Source organism: Scardinius erythrophthalmus, assembly GCF_964197995.2.
Source record: "Scardinius erythrophthalmus genome assembly, contig: HAP1_SCAFFOLD_76, whole genome shotgun sequence".
Lineage (NCBI taxonomy): Eukaryota > Metazoa > Chordata > Actinopteri > Cypriniformes > Leuciscidae > Scardinius > Scardinius erythrophthalmus.
The window spans coordinates 338-18,255 of record NW_028296527.1 but is presented as its reverse complement, the minus strand read 5'-3'; the positions used below and the strand labels follow the sequence as shown (position 1 = coordinate 18,255).

The 17,918-nt window shown below is 36.5% G+C and overlaps 1 protein-coding gene and 1 long non-coding RNA gene across 2 annotated transcripts in view; one reads left to right on the top strand and one right to left on the bottom strand.

Moving 5' to 3' along the window:
- Window positions 1-17,391, bottom strand: part of LOC308686272 (mediator of RNA polymerase II transcription subunit 1-like) — a gene marked incomplete at its 5' end in the record, with an annotated part of 28,929 nt that extends 11,538 nt beyond the window's left edge. Inside the window, 3 exons of the mRNA XM_081394637.1 lie at window positions 16,197-16,302; window positions 16,393-16,488; window positions 17,190-17,391. Of these exons, the coding sequence (XP_081250763.1) occupies window positions 16,197-16,302; window positions 16,393-16,488; window positions 17,190-17,391 (404 nt within the window). The remainder of the gene's footprint in view (window positions 1-16,196; window positions 16,303-16,392; window positions 16,489-17,189) is intronic.
- LOC308686271 lies at window positions 1,075-3,874 on the top strand. Its single transcript, XR_014029559.1, has 3 exons — window positions 1,075-2,819; window positions 3,316-3,390; window positions 3,488-3,874. It is a non-coding gene; the product is annotated as an uncharacterized lncRNA (long non-coding RNA).
- Window positions 17,392-17,918: the final 527 nt, after the last annotated feature.

Genomic DNA, 17,918 nt, shown 5'->3' with positions numbered 1-17,918 from the left:
TTATGACGGATAGATACGCTTTTATGATGGACAGATGCACTTTTATGATGGACAGATGCACTTTGATGAAAAATATACCCATTGACTGTCATTATAAAGCTTTGAAGAGCCACGACACTTTTTAATATAACTCTGATTGTATTCTTCTGAAAGAAGAAAGTAATATACACCTAGGATGACGTCAGGGTGAGTAAATCATGGGCTAATTTTCCTTTTTGGGTGAACTATCCCTAGGACCATAGACATAAAATACAAATAGGACTACCAAATTGCCTATCACAGTTTTTGGCAAGTAAATCACGTGATGTGACACATCCTATTGACCCTGTTCACATTTCTGGGTTTCTCAGAAGTGTAAGGCATCATAGTTGGGTTAACTTCTATAGCAGTGAATGAAAGACTACATTAAATATATATTTTTGTGTTCCAATTTGCTCAAATAGCAAAAGAAAAACGCCACAACAGTGTTTTCACAACTTTCAAAAAGAGTAAGAAAATAGATAATGGCAGTCGGAAGAGAGAAAGTTGTCAACTTTGTCTCAGCCGCGCTATTAGAAACACCCTCACAGCAGCGTTAACTAGTTTTTGTGTAAATAATACAAATATAGTGTTATATGCGTAATTATATTTTATTATGACAGTATGTGGCAACATGTACGTTAAAAGCGCATCTTCTGCACTAAACAATATTGCAATATTCTAGACTCTTACATGTACCTAACGCCACACTTAAACTACAGAAGACTGTAAAAAATACATTTTTGTATTTTCAAATTACAAATTACTTTTAATTTTTTATTTATTTTTAATTAAATACTTTTTGATGTATTTGTGCCCATCTCTGGTTAAAGGTTGTCAGAAGAACTGCTCCTGCTACATAGGATGCTGTTGCTAGGGGTTGGCAACCAAATGTAGTAGGACACAGCATGCTGAAACACTAGAGAGCAGCGACAGCAGCGGTGATTCCGAAACAGCTAAACAAATTGTATAAACATTATTACAGAAATTAGTTATCACCCTGAATTGTAATCTGTTTGTCTGTTTCGTTTTTTTTTTTTTTTTTTTTTTGGTACAAATTGCTACTTAATGTAACAGTTTTAATCAGTAAATACTTTTAAACCTACTCCACACATGACTCCTGTGTGTTTTAGTCTTTCAACATTTAGTTGTCAGTACCTTTGTCTCACACTCCAAACACCAGGATTGAACACTAACCAGCCTAACCCAAAATCCTCAAATCCCTTTTTTTTATTTCAATAGAATAAATAAAGCTATCCCACTTGTGAAAGAATATTAGAAATAGACATTGCAATACAAATAATTGATATTGCATAAATATGCAAACGATATACTGTACATACAGAAACAGAGCAGTATACAATTAACACCAGTTAATGGTAAACTTCTTTCTTGGATCTTGTTTGAATTGACAGGCTATTTTAGGCTTGAAATTGAATTCCCTCTAAATGTGTTGTGGGCCATGAGGACTGTCTGGTTAGTAAAAAAAAAAAAATCAAAATATGATTTCATCCAGTAAAAGTTAACTTTACATGGTAATTTGTTTATTGTAACAACAACAAAGGGAAAAGAATGCTACCGATTACAAATGGAATGTTCAATATTTTTTTCTTTTTTTTTGCCTACCTATGAATTAAGAGGCATTGTTAACTCTTACATTCTAATTACATGTACAATCAAGGCATCAGATGAAAGCTTATCTTCCACTCTTTCTAAAGGTGTGCTCAGTTTGTTTCTAGCATAAAGTATCAGGGAGATATGGCTCACGATTCATGAATATAATTAAACCGTTTTAGCATGTTTGGGTGATTCTGGGAGTTAAAGCCGAATTTGAGGTAGCATTGTTTTGACCCTAATTACAAGTTTCCAGCAGCTTGTTGACCGGGTTGGCCACCCAGGTTGTGATCCTCAGACATCATAGATTTCATTTTTATATGACAACCTTTTACAGCAGCCCATGTCTGATTTCCTAAAAAACAGGTGTTTTGCCCCCTGGGTATTAAGTGTATTGGTCCGGCCCTCTACAACCGCCCAAGTTTCTCATGTGGCCTCTTGGGGAAATTAATTGCCCACCCCTGCTCTAGATAGAGACAGAATTTGCTCAGTTGTGTGAAATGTGGGGCTTTTCAGTAAGACTAAGAATGGCTATAAATAAACAAAATATGTACTGATGTTAAGGCTGGATGATTAATCAAAGTAATCGAAACCGAAATTCAGAGCCTATAACCGACGTAATTTTACCAAGTCGGTTATTTCGTTTTTTTTAATTCTATTAATATTTCCGCCCACTGTGTTAATGTACTTTCCCCTTAAAACATATTACTGCGTGTGTAGTCACGTGACTCCGCCCCGTCCAGCCTGCGACATTGAAGCAACATGGAGGAGAACTCAAACACAGAGGCTGCGTCCGAAACCGCATACTTCCCTACTATATAGTATGGAAAAAGCAGTAGGCGAGCAAATAAGTATGTCCGAATCCTTAGTATCCATAAAAGAGTAGGCGAGAATTACCAGAGTGACGTACTAATTATCGCGAGATTCGGGCGTACATATACTTATAGTGCGTCCGAATATTCCTACTTTCCTACTATATAGTAGGGGAAAACAGTACGTGAACGGAGTAGTATGTCCGAAACCTCAGTACTCACAAAAGAGTAGGCGAGAAGTTCCCGGATGGCTTACTGCTTCAACCCAGATTTTGAAGAGCTCGAAGATGAATACTTTTCTATCCCAGGAGGCCACGCGAGAGGATACGTCATTATCAAACATCGCAGAGATCAGCGACGCGGGTGCTTTCAAATGTGAGTAAACACGGGTCCTTGTGTTAAAATTGCATGTGTTGAACTACTGTAGAGTAAACTGTTGAATTGTTGAAGGTGTAAAGACGTTACACAGTAAAGTATAGTTGTGATTTTGCTGTAAAAACACGTTTTATTATGTATAACGTTAGCTAACAGGCGAGCTCCAGTAAGGACACGTAAGTTACGTCTCTAAAGTGGAGTTACATAAACCATATACATCCTAAAGACGCTTATTTTAAATGTACATTTACATCTGACAGGAAAATCTTCAGTAAGTATTGCAGAAAAGCACATCACAACACAAAATACCGTAGACATCTGAGTGATGAATGTGTGCTATTATGTAGAACAAATCTATAAAGTAACTAAACATAAGTTATCTATTTTATTTGTCCATTAGTACTGTTGATAAATTGAGGAACATTTATGTTGGATAAAAAGTTAAAACAAGCTCATAAATCACAGAGGTAATGTGAATCTTGTCTGGATGTTACAGGGTCAGATGAACAGATGTGTTTTTATCCGGTGGAGAGTGGCTCATGAAGCTGAATGCTGCCATCAAAGGCTTTGAGTGAGTATACTACAGAAATTAATAACAACAACTAATTATTGTAATTTCAAACAGAGCTATTACAGCACTTTTCTGATTCTTGATTTCTGTGCATTAGCTGCACAGCTTCTGAGGTGGAGCAGGACCTGCAAGGGAAGATGATGGCGGCGTTTGTGAAAAAAAGTGGTTTTGTCTTAATAATACTGAAATCATATGACATTGTGCTGTTAAAATGACTGCTTTTGTGTTATGTTTGTGCATTTTGTAGAATCTGAAATGTCAGCAGGCTGGTGTGAGTGCTGAGGATGAGGAGCCCAGAGCTGAATCCTGGAGATGGTGCCATGGATGAGTCACTCCATCAATCCACCTGCCCTTATGAGACCCTCCATCGCTCCACCTGCCCTTATTGCTTTAGATTGTGAAGCACAACACAACACGCAACAACCTCAGCGCCTTCAGCCTACATACATGATTGTAGTTTGAATAAAGCTTTGTTTCATGTGTAGACTTGTATATGCATTTGTTTATTGTGTGATGGTGACTTTCATTCATTCTTTTACTAATTTATTAATATTTCTCATTGTTGTCAGTAAATACAATATAATTATTTAATTAATGCTTTAATTGTTTGAATGCAAATGTAGATATGTTCACTATATACACATGTAGAGTGTATTCAGTCCTGCATAGCTATGTCATATGACATACATTACATTTTGTTTGTTTTATTGAATTGAATATTTTCAGTAAAAAGTAATATAATTAAGTATTGGTCAGCATTTATCGTTGTTATTATTGTATGTTTTGGGGTGGGATATCAATGCAATTCATTCTGGGGTAATATTAATTTTTAATATTAATGATACTTAAATTTTTTTGAGTATAAAATCAACAGTTTTCTCCAAAGGCAAATCTTTGCACAGCTGCCCTTTGTGCAGACATTACAAACGCTGAGGAAACCCGTTCTAGGTAGGGCTGTTGAGTTACTGATGTTATGAGGTGTATATATATATATATATATATATATATATATATCATGGGTTTGCATACATAATATGAGATTTTTTTACACAGAAAAAAAAAAAAAAAAAAAAAGAACCTAGTACAAGGTTGAATATTTTAATATATTTTTTCTTAAAAAATTAATTATAATACATTTAAAAATGCATTTAAAAAATATATATATTTATAGGCCTAGGCCTGAGGGATGAAACGGGAGTTAAATTCAACAAGAAAGAGGAAAACAAAGCAGTTAGCCACTTTTGCTTGTGGATAAAAATGTTTGGATATAAAATAAAGAAATTAACAACATTCAAGAGATGACCATTTTGGGATTTCGTAATAAAAATAAATAATATTGTAAGGATAAAACGGTGGGTCACATTAGTAGGGTTAAATATAAGAACTTTAATCAACCCTAAATGTATTCACAAAATAAATGGGCAGCAGTTTCTTCAAAATGAGCAAGTTTAATCAATATCAATATTTACAGATAGATGAATTAAACGTGTCGTTCAAATCTTTTAAGTTGTTGCGTCGTAGGTCACATGATAACGTCAACATGGCAGATGTCCGGTTCGCATTCATACTCAACGAGATTTGGCTATAAAACCTACTCTTTTAGCGCTCGTTAAGTAGGTACTCATTGAAATTAAGTACCTACTCATTGAGTACGCGGTTTGGGACGCAGCCAGAAGGTTTGTTCGACTTGAACCGGCGCTGCACAGACCAATCGGTTTATGACATCAAAGAACCGCGAGAGCAATTCAAAAGCATAAGGAGCCGTCTACTTTCTATTCGCTCTCGCGGTACTTTGATGTCATTCACAGATCGGTCTGTGCAGCGCCGGTTCAAGTCGAACAAGCCTAGAGTCAACTCATCAACGGCCGCTTGTACCAAAGAAACACGCAGTGTCCGTCGTTTGGACACATTTTGGCTTCAATAAAGACAACACCGAACAAACTCAAGTCAAATGCAAACACTGCAGAAAAACTGTTACAGCGACCAAAGGTAATGCCACCAATCTGTTTCAACACTTGGAGCACAATCACATTACCGAATATAATTTATTTTGTTTACAAGAGATACAAGTTATATTTTACTTTTAAGATGGCATGGCAATATTTACAATAATTTATTTTGTATAATTTTTGTATAATTATTGTATAATTTGTATAATTTAGTTCTTTATTTTCTACATTTTTTGGAAAGTTTCTTTTTACATTAAAACTTAAATTACTTTTTTATAAGACGTTTTTATTTCAAGCATTGCATGCTTTGTTTGATTCAATTGTTTGAAATATTTAATAACAAAGCATTAATAGCTATCTGTGTTTCCTTATTTTAGAATCACAAAGATAGGATTATGCACTCTTTCATTAGAAAAAATAACCGCAAACATATTTACAGTATAAGCCTTGCCAGTGACATATGAGAAAGAAAAAGAAAAGAAAAATAATCGTTCAATAATCGTAATCGAGGTAACTTGTTCGATTAATTGCGATTATGATTTTAGCCAAAATCGTCCAGCCCTAACTGATGTGTTACAATTCATATATCACTTATGCCAAACAACACAAAGAAGATGCAGTAAAACAATGCTAATAAATGGTAAACTTTACTGAAAACACAGCATCCTCCACACATATTAGAACCCATGGTAAATTTAAGCAAAACAAACAAAAAATAGCCTTTTATGTTCATCTTCTTAGTCTTAATTCAAAATATTCTCACAAATCTAACACATCTTTATCATATGAACAACAAAACATGTAAGACAAAGTTATTGGAACCGTTACAAATTCCAATAAGTACAAATCTAAAAGAAATATTTTCTCATTCATATTGCATATTTTTAAGTTCAGCTGGCCTCTAGATATGAGGTGACACACAGGTAAAATTCTATAGTCATCAATTACTATGAGAAAGACCAGTGAATACAGGTTTGATGCAGTTTTTTCTTTTCTTTTTTTTTTTTCATTGTATGGTGGTTGTGTCCACACACTGCAAAGACACATTTATATGCAAACACCATATGCCAACATGTGGGTGTGCATTAAACGCCCCTTTCCGCTGAATGGTCAATCAAAGATCAACCTGTGCCACTTTCAGTTCTTCCAGAGTTACATGCAATAGAATAATAGTTATCCGCTGCTATAGTTGGATGGATTCTTAAAGCATTTATTACAAATAATCTCCCTCTCATCAAACAACTGGACTCAGGAATGAGACAAACCACAATGGTCAACGATGTAGACCATTAATAACACAGACTGTTAACAATTGTTTTTAATTAGTATTTAAACATTCTCTATGATAAAAAATGTTTGTAAAAAATATTTTAATAACACGGTTTTGGCGGTTATAGAGTTGTAATGACGGTGTTCAACTATAACCGTCGGTCTCACGGTTGGTTTTAACAAAATCTATGTGGCAAAGCTGCATGACCCGCTGCATGAAAGCTGCAAAGCGTCGATTTACGCAGCAGTCATAACTTTAAGACAATACACTGAGTTTTGGACAAGGGATGAAGTTGAAATATGATTTTTGTATCAATGTCAGTCTGCTATCACAGCACATCTATTGTTTTGGTTATTGATAATTGATTGTTGTTGTTGATCGCTGTTATCGTTACTGAATTGTAAATCTCTCATGACTTGGTCAATTGATTATTGATTAATGCGATGTGTTGATTAAATAAAAGGAAACAACTGTCCAAAAAGAAATACAAAATAAATTCCTGAGAATTTATTCTGATTTTCAGATATATATATCTATGTCATGGCAACTCTCGGAGTAATTGGCATGGTAATGGGTGTGACAATGTTGTATGTTTGGCCTTGGTGGAATAGATCTGCTACGCTGCTGCTTTTATTGCTGCTGCTGCTGTAGGTTATTGCTGCTGCGGCAGAGCAAGTATAGGACTTGCTACTGCCAATACATTCACAACATGCTGCTGTGAGCAAGTAAGACATGCTGCTGCTCCAAAGAGCCATAGGAATGTGTGTATGCTAGGGGTGTGACGGTTAGTATATAACCGTGAGACCGACGGTTATAGTTGAACACCGTCATTACAACTCTATAACCGCCAAAACCGTGTTATTAAAATATTTTTTACAAACATTTTTTATCATAGAGAATGTTTAAATACTAATTAAAAACAATTGTTAACAGTCTGTGTTATTAATGGTCTACATCGTTTCCAACTGTATTTGATTCTTTGCCAAGTACCCCTTGACCGACCGCCAATCATTTGAGATAGAAATAAAAGCTATGATATAGTGATGTGCCATCATTATGAGATTTATTAAACAAATGAAAAACATTTGCAATAATAAACATTAGCAATGAACATTTGCAATCGGGACTCGGGAGGCATGGTTTTCCACTTAATGAAGTTTTGTTTTGTAAATCGTCAGACATGATTTTTACCACTTCATTAAGTTTTGCTTTGTAGAAAGCCTTTCTTTAAAGCAAATTTCGTTTTGTACAAATTGTATCTTAATTTTAATAAATGTTTCATCAACCAATTGCATGTATTTAATAAATAAAATAAAATAAAAAGCAAATATAGGAGACAATATAATAACCGTGACATTGAGGCTCCGATGCGCCGCGTTCACTTGCATTGCATTGTGAAGTTGAACTAGAGCACATCTCATCGTAAATGAATGAAACTCAGCGTAGGCCTCTGCCTCATACATTAGCATTAAATATCTTTGCTGCATCCTTTCTAGAACAGACAAGGGCTTTCTTGCGGCTCGCATCAGCAGAGCATTGCATCGTCCATAGACCGCAAAACAATCAGCGGATGGCGGGCGGGTGCGGCTTTGAAATCTGGTCAAAAAACGTTGTTGCGGATGATGAGTTTTGTGATGCGGTTGCGGATGAACTAATACCCCATCCGCGTATCTCTATTGATAACATTGAACACTACACAAATATTAATTTTATTAACGCCCCCCCAACGACGGTTATGTTACGAACCGTCACATTTGACTCACGTCATAACCGTCATCACCAATTCTGAAACCGGCACACCCCTAGTGTATGCCATCTATGTGTGCCTGGCCCTTTAGTTTTGAGTATGAGGCAAATGCTTGGTCTTGGCAGACTAGATCTACATACGCAAGATCCCCCAAGCAGATCTAACCATTAGAAATGTGGGCTGCCATGAGGTGCATATAAGGCGCGTGAAGCATCTCGCAGTGTAGCCCTATGTGTACTAATGTACCTTTTTTTTTTTTTTTTTTTTTTTTTTTTTTTTTAAAGGGGTGTCCCTAGTGACTTACCAATGTGATGTTCTACATATGTGCCTACATACCAGTGTATGCGTGCCACTAGTATGGGCTGTAAGGCTTGGCTCTAGTGGCCTATTAGACTGTGCCTGGGCCTGTTTTGCCGAATGGCTTAACTCTATTGGCCTGTGACTGTGTTGCTGAATGGGCCGTGACTATATGCGCCTGGGCTACCACGCCTAATGGCTTAACTCTAGTAGCCTAAAAAATTGTTTGTTTTTTTTAAACCCACCTGAGAAAATAGTATGATAATCGTCATTGTCAAACCCTCTATACTCAAGAGGTGCACATAACTGGAAAGTAGGTAGAACAGAAAATGTGGACGGCAGCACTTTTGAGTAATACGATTTTTGGGGACACGGACATGTTTACTTACTGGAGTAGGATTTTTCTCCATCTCTGGTAAGATACCAATCATGATTAGGGCAGCACAATATAATGTTTTAGCATTGATATGGCGATCTGCGTATCTGCAAAATAATCACATTGCAGGATGTGCGATGTCATGCACGTATAAGGATCTTAGTTGATCGGTTCCGGTTCGGGAACCTTGTGATTCGTGAATTAATTGCAAAGTTTACCCATCATAGAGTGAAAGTTTATCATTTGCATGTGTTTTTAAGTTCTGTCAGTTTAAACATCATGCGCAAGAACAAGACTGGAACTCGTGCACTGTTTTGTGCGTGCACACAGAGCCACGCAGACAGCACGTGAACACCGAATTCAGGCCTCTTTCTCTTCTTTTGAGCTTGAACCATGGCTTGAACAGATATGCTATAATTAAATAAACTAATCGAATATTCAAAAATCGTGACTCATCCCTGCATGGAATCTAATTGTTTCTTTTCCCAAATCTTCACTCATGTCTCACCCATTTTCTAAAGGGATTATAAACGTTTCTTCATTGGTTCGCTTTTAATTAGGCCTATTATATTCGTATTCTTATCGATGGTCTCTTTCCTGCTCGTGTCCCACATCCCTCTCAAAAGCGCAGAGTGGTAGGCTATATCACGCGTCTTTGTGTGGAAATATAAAACGAGTTTTTTATTTTTATTTTTTTTTAAACAACCCCCCAACCACCGCCGGTAGTTGGTCCATTACCACCGCGGTGGTAAAAAACTGCCACCGTCACAGCTCTAAATATAACAAGATAACCTTGTTTGAAATACTATATTGACTGGGTTAAATAGAATTGCATTACTAAATAGAGGCTAAAATACAATTTTCATTGACTAAAACTAGACAAAAATGTCATCAGTTTTCGTCGACTAAAACTTGACTAGACTAAAAAGAGTATGAACGTGACTAAAACTAATAAAAACTAAAATGACAGACTAAACTAAAACTAAAATTAAAGGGGTGGTAAAACACCTTTTTTCAAAGGCTTGATTGTGTTTGTGGGGTGCACTGTAACATGTTCATGCTTCGTTTGTAAAAATTCGCATTATTTTTCACATATTTAACCATTATTCTACACTGCTCTGTCCCTCCTTGTAAAAACGGTCGGATGATTTCCGGGTTCTATGAAGCCCCCCCTTCAAAATACGCAATGGGCTCAGATTGGTTAGCTGGCCCAGTGTGTTGTGATTCACTAACCGCCAAGTGCACGTTGTTCGGAAACGTCACGCCCCCTTATCTTTACCGGTAGTTTGTGCTTCAGTAAACAACCGCGTCAATATTGCCATACCAGTTTGAGCCCGAATCAGACCCAGAGAATGTTAGTGGAGAGGATCGAGCAGAACCTGTTCAAGAACGGCTGTTAAAGGACGTTTCAGAAAGGTATGTTTTTTAAGACTGCAGATCGGTATATGACACTGTTACTTTTGTATATTTAGAGCGATTGTAGCTAAATATCTGTCGCCTGAACTATTAATCCAATACGAACACTAAACATTGGCTTTACAACAGTAGCCAAATCAAACACAAAACCATGTTTAGCATGCCTGTAGATAAACAAGCATGTAGATAAACAATACATAAAAGCTATAATCAAAGAATAATTTACACTGATCACATAAACGACAACAACCACGAACCACATTCCAAGTTCGCTGCGCTGGTGATATTAAACAGAAGTTTGTATGTGTTTGTCGGATAAGTATGAATTAACGTTAGCATTTAACAAACTGGTTTGTGGAGCCAAACAGCATTGTCCTTCGTTTACTTCCTTGCTACAACGTACAATTAACAATACGAACTATTACAGGAAAACACAACGACGAAAAATAAATCATACTTACAGGTTGTGGCACGTAAACAGTTTCTGTTTTTAAAGTTGGAACTGCTCCATCTTTCAGGACTAGCCGTTGTCGCAATCCTTCATCGGAGGAGGGGTTTATGTAAATATTGGGCTTAGTGATGTCAGCAAGCCAGCAGGAATGTCGTGTAGTCCCTACCGGCCGTTTTTTGTAGTTCTTAGAAATTGATTTCTTTAAAAGCAAATATCTCCCTTTGCTTTAAACTTTGAAAGTTGTAACTTTGCAGATGTTGTTTATGCTCAAACAGCAACATTACACACTAACTAAAGTTAGAAAAGTGAAATCGTGTTTTACCACCCCTTTAAAACAGGCCGCCAAAAACAACACTAGTTGTAACGGTCACTTAGTGCATTTACGGTAATTCGAGGTACAAAGAGAACTGCGCATGTGCGTAAAGAGTGTGTCTGTAATAGTTGTGACAGGTGAGCAGGAGAAGAGATAACCGCTCTACCAACTTTTGTACACTTTCTTTTATTTCCCTTTCTATTTATGACCAGAGTTGAATGTTTATTTGTATGCTTTTTCTCACTCTATCCCCATGTATGCAGATGAGTGTGACGTTTAAGTAATTTTATTAAACCCGTGGAAAATACGCCATCTCTCATCTCACGTGCATCTTTTCCTCCAACACCACATTGTTTTTCTCTCTCTGGGCAACAAAATCTCAACTTTGCGTTACAACGTGCAAAATTAAGTCAACATGCCTGTCTTGGCGAGTATTCTCAAACACAGTGGGTTATGTGCTGTAAACAATTGAGAAAGAAAACTGGATGCGTATCATTGTCTATGCATTTGTCTTAAAATGATAGTAGCCCAATATACCAACAGCTGTTTGGTACCACCAATGTTAATCAAACATCAAAAGAGAAAGAGAAAATCACTTTTATAGCTTTAACACAGTATTAATTAGATTAATTAGGCTATATTTAATTTATACAGTGAAAACTATAGTCTTATTTTACATTTGATTATTCAATGTCTGTACCTGAATACAGTTAGATTTACCTGAAAAACAAAGCACTACTTATTTCATTTGTGATGACGACAGCTTGTAGGATAAGTGTGCCGCATAAAGCGTGAGTACCAAGCAGCATCTCCAGGTGCTCCCTTGAGAACCAGACCAATAAAGTTATGTGCACCCCGTCTATACTCCTATTTGTAAATGTGGAGTCATTTGGACAACGGATGAATAATGGAACATGACTAACATGTATTCAGCTGACCGAGCCTGACACGCACAAGTAAATGAAAACATCAGCCTTGAAAAGTGTTGTTGGAAGTTGGTAAATAAAGTAATAAGCCACAGTTACAGTAAATGGCTATTTGTTTTCTCATGTCCTCTATGCTTAGTCGCAGTAACCTTCTGTTAAAAGGCTTGCTGCTGCTGTATCTTATTACGTATCTCTGCTGCTGAACGCTAGTATTTTACTCCGGCATCAAATGCAATATTGTAAAACACCTTCTTAAACAAATAAGGCATTGTTTGATGTTTCGTAGATTAAGCAAAGGTTAATATTTAAACGAGAATGCCCATCCCATCTCTGTTCTGGAACCTAGAGTTCCCAAATTTTAGTTAAGGTGCTTAAGCAGATGCTGTATAGCAGTGTCCACCAAGAGAATATAAATGTACCACAAACATTCAATTTAGGAGTCATTTTTTTTACGATATTTGGAAAATAACTCAAATATTTGAGCTGATATTCTATTATATCTATGGGAATTTATTTGCCCCCTCAATTGCATTTTTTCATTGCATTTTATTTAACCTTTATAAGGGCAATTTTTCTAACTAAAAAATTATAATTATTTATATGTATAAATAATACATATACGTATATATCATATGTATCATCATCTTTTATGTTAAATTCCTAATATAATCAGAATAATAAGACAATAGGCTGTTAGCAATCAAATTAAATCAGTATCAACCAAAGCAGCTGCACCTGAAATCGCATTTAGATGCATTTACAAACTGTTTAATGCTGCTCAGAGGATTTACACAGAAATTACAATTGCGTAGTGTTGTCAGATTAATGTTTTAAATATAATATTTTGAATAGAAATATGTAATTAATAACAAAATGAAAAGATACTTAAATTATGAGAGTAAGACCACCAGTACAGTGGAGAAAATTATTATTTGATCCCCTGATGACTTTGTAAGTGTCTATAATTTGTATGGTAGGTTTATTTTTAACGGATAGAGACCGAATATCAATCAAAAAATCCAGAAAAAACACATTATATAAAAGGTTATAAATTGGCATTTGATCGAGTGAAATAAGTATTTGATCCCCAACCAACCAGCAAGAATTCTGCCTCCCACAGATTGCTTATGTGCCCATGTGAAACACAGATTAGTCCTCTCACTTTAAGGAAGTACTCCTAATGTCAGCTCATTATGTGTATAAAAGACACTTGTAAAGGTTAATAATATTCGGAAATGGAAGAAATACAAAATAACCATCAATCGCCTCGGTCTGGAGCTCCATGCAAAATCTCGCCACATGGGGTAAGGATGATAATGAGAAAGGTGAGGGGTTAGCCCAGAACTACACAGGAGGAGCTTGTTAATGATCTCAAGGCAGTTGGGACGACAGTCACCAAGCAAACCATTGGTAAAGCACTACGCCACAACGGATTAAAATCCTGCAGCGCCCACAAGGTCCCCCTGCTCAAGAAGGCACATGTACAGGCCCGCCTGAAATTTGCCAATGAACATCTAATGATTCAGAGAAGGCTTGGGAGAAAGTGCTGTGGTCAAATGAGACCAAAATTGAGCTCTTTGGCATCAAATCAACTCGTTGTGTTTGGAGGAAGAGAAATGCTGACTATGACCCCAAGAACACCATCCCTACAGTCAAGCACGAAAGTGGAAACATTATGCTCTGGGGCTGTTTCTCTACTAAGGTTACAGGACGACTTCACCGTATTGAGGGACTGATGGACGGGCCCATGTACTATAAAATCTTGGTCGAAAACCTCCTTCCCTCAGCCAGAACACTGAAGATGGGTCGTGGATGGGTCTTCCAGCATGACAGTGACCCAAAACATATCGTCAAGGCAACAAAGGAGTGGCTCAAGAAGAAGCACATTAAAGTGCCCCTATTATGCTATTTTAAAATTTCCTAATGTTGTTTTGGACACTCCTACGACAGGTTTACATACAAAGGTCAAAAAACGGTTTAATTTTCTCATAATATACATTTGCACATCACCACATTTTCAAAGATTCTCAAACGACTCGTCAGATGAATCAGTCTCTCTAAATCCCTCCTTTCTGCGAGCTACTCTGTTCTGATTGGCCAGACAGCGCAGTCTGTTGTGATTGGTTTACCGCGTACAGCGCGTGTGTCGAAAACAAAAACGTCCATTGCCATAACAACGTCAGCTCTGTGTGTCCTGAGACTTCCTACACCATAAACTAAACAGTAACGAACAATGACGTCGATTTTACCATATCAATCCGAGTGCGAGTCCGATGATGAAACATTGTAAGAATTCATTCAACCCGAACCTCCATCGCAAGGACGACTTGAGCAGGACATTTCTCAATGATATACTACTCGGTTTGAGGTACATTATGAGATATTGCAACTGTAATTACTCACCATCAGTATTAACAAGTGCATGTCCATCAACAAACCGATTATTTTACTTATAGGCCTACTTATTTATTTACCGAGTATTTTTCTAATTTATTGCGGTGAACATGTGGAAACTGTATCAATAACAGTGCATACATTAGCCAAGCTCTAGCGTGAATGACTGATGTAACATAAACGTGGGTGTAAAAAATCTTGCTCCATGCTTAATCTTTACTCAAAGTAGTGAGACCGACAGACGATCTGCATTAATGTACAGTTTTAGGTAATAGTGGCCGACAACTGATCAGCAGAAGTATTTCAGTAAGACAGTAATAATGTGAGTTAGCCAGAAGCAGGAGACCTACACAATATAAAACTCAAAACTAAGTATTTCGAACACCATCTTTCAAGAGAAAGCAGTTTGTGAATCCTGGATTGAACTCTGAGATTTGAGAAGCAGTCGTATGTAAAATAAAGGGAACACAGCAAAAGTGTAGGATTATACTGCTGTGGTATCGTGGTAAAGATGAATTTTAACCACTGATTCTTCACATGCTCGTCCTTGGGCAGTAAAAAAACCTGGCTTTACCTTCACATTGTAGTGCACAGCTTCTTGTAGAGCACAGCAGGAATCAGCTGCAGAATTGAGGGCGTTCAAGTTTTCCCTGATGTCTACGTGCGCAATATGCTAATGTTTCATCTTGACGTCACAATGAAACGGCTTATGACTCGTTTGAAAAACGATTCATTTAATTGACTCAGAGTCGACTCTTACTTTTTAAAGACAATAACTTTTTATACAGTGGACTTTCAGATTTAAAACTTTGCAGGATGTTTTCATTCACTTAGAGCTACAGTATGTTACACACTACATGGAAGGTCATTTTCAAAAATCCATAATAGGGGACCTTTAAATGCTGGTTGTTTGCTCCATCCAAATCCCAGGTCAGAGCAGCTTTCGACTTGAATTTGTAGAGGCTTTTTGTCCACAAATGAATCCAAAATTAAAGCCACCCATCTTGTGTAAAGGTTGAGGGATTCTTTGACACATATTCCAAGAAATGACCTCCATTCCCAATATAAATGCAAAATCAAGCATTTATTTCCAAAAGAAAGCAACAAAAAAAGGTTAATGTTGTGCAATTAAACAATGTGTGGTCGAAAGCTCTCTCCACCTTCACACCGGATTTCAATCTGACAACTTCCTTATACAGAGTCACCTTACAAAATAAAAGTAATCTCCTTTAAATTCATCAAAAACATTAAATCAAAGTTGTAGGTAAAGTACGAGTAAGCAGTTAATAAGCAAATTGTGTTCTATGGAGATTTTCTTGTTATCTTTCATATTTTATGGTATGAGATATGGTAAAAAAAAAGAGTTAAAGCAAGAGCAGAACAACCGGATTCAACACCAATGGGCTGAATTATATCTAGGTTTTTAACTTGGGCAGTGCAAACTTGTAAATCAACATTTTCTTCAATATAAAATTTCAAAATTAGGTTCTAATTTAATTTTCTCAAATTTAGCATTCATCATCTATATATTTTTTTAAAGCTTGTGAGGACAACTGTTTTCTTGCCACTATGCATGCTTAAACTCACATATCATAGTCATGTATGAGGAGCACAAACGCAAAAAGTCTTTGGGTAAGCATAGGTTCAATGCCATCTGTTACACCTACCTCTGAACTACTTTGGTAATGAAGTCATCAGTGCAGATCAAAGCATCAGATAAACCCTTATAGAGCTTACAGGCTACCTGCATCGAATCAATCACCTCCATCACCACTGAGAGCAAAAACAGACTGAGTCAGACTTCAGAAGAGGCAACACTGATAACTTAAATGTAAATTGTGAGAGGTAAACATTTTTCCTTACCACATACAAGTGATTCATTTACAGGGTGTTGAAAGGACACACTAAAGCTTGAGTCTGTTAGTGGACACACTTCAAACTGCAGCAGTCCAGGAGTATCTGTTAAAAACATGAAATTATTTGGGTTGCACTTTATTTTACAGTACATGAACTTACATGTACTTACAATATACTTGACTAAGAAGGTACTGGGTAAAATAAGGTTAAGTTTAGGGTTAAGGTTACGTTTAGGGGTAGGTTCAGGGTTAGTACCTAGTTATTACCCAGCTATTGTAATTTCTATAATAAATAGTATGTACATGGGGAACAGGACTGTAAAATAAAGAGGGTTACACTTTATTCGAAGCTGTCATTGTTACAGTGTAAATATATATTTAAGTACTGTATAATATTATTTAACAACATGTACTTACTATAAGGTTAGGGTAGGATTAGGATTTAGTTGAGGGTTAGTTGCATGTAATTATGCATAATTTACAGTTATTACTATGATAAGTACATATAACATATGTAACAAGGACACTGTAAAATAAAGTTTTACCATAAAGTGCTACCATTATTTGCAAAACTCTGCATTTATGAGCAGAATATATAATTAACTTAGTATTACAATAGTTGATTTCAGATCTCATTTTAGCAGTGTTTAGAACAAACTCTCACCAAAGCAAATTAAAATGACAAATTTGGACTTGGACTTTTAACATTAATTATATATTACTTTGTCCACCTCAATAAAAAAAATATTTTTACTAATCTACCAACTCCTACAGCCATAATTATTACAAAAACAAACCACCCACCTTCCTTAATGTAGGTCTTTTTGACGCAGCTGCTAATAAGAGTGTTGTAAGCGGCCTGGTGTCTTATAATGTCGAGGAGAGCAGGCACCTGAGCAGGATGTCTGAAGGGAATCTTGGAAACCAAAGCTCCTTGAAGACACCTCCCATCCTGTACTGGGGCACCACCATTTAGGAAATAACAATGCTGCTGGCCTGGTAAAGACTAGTTGGATAGAAAGACAAACCATTTAAAGAATCAGATGAAAATCATAATAATTATATACTTTATACGTTATATACTTTAACTATACAGGGATATACTTTATATTACACAGGGATATACTTTTTTCCCTGTTATGTCCTGTCATAACAAGGACAGATGTTAAACAAACTGTTAAATGTGCTGATTTTTTATTCATATATTAGATGAATCATGTTCTGGTCAGAATATAGTTGACCGATTTCTGGACTAACTTATTTCCTAATCAAATTTGGCCTAAAAGAATTTGTCTGACCTGGGGCCATATGTATAAAACTTCTCAAAAATGCTCTTAAGAATGGACTTAAGCTTTTGACTTAAGGCCGCGTGTCCACCAAAGTGTTTTTAACTGTGGGCATAAATATAGCTGCAAGCAGCGATGACGGGCCTGAGCCGATGGCACCACCCCGGTGCCTTCGGGGTAATTGTGCACGACGGCAATATGAAGTTAAGCCCGGTAAATGTTAAAGAACCATATCAAAGTTGTCTGA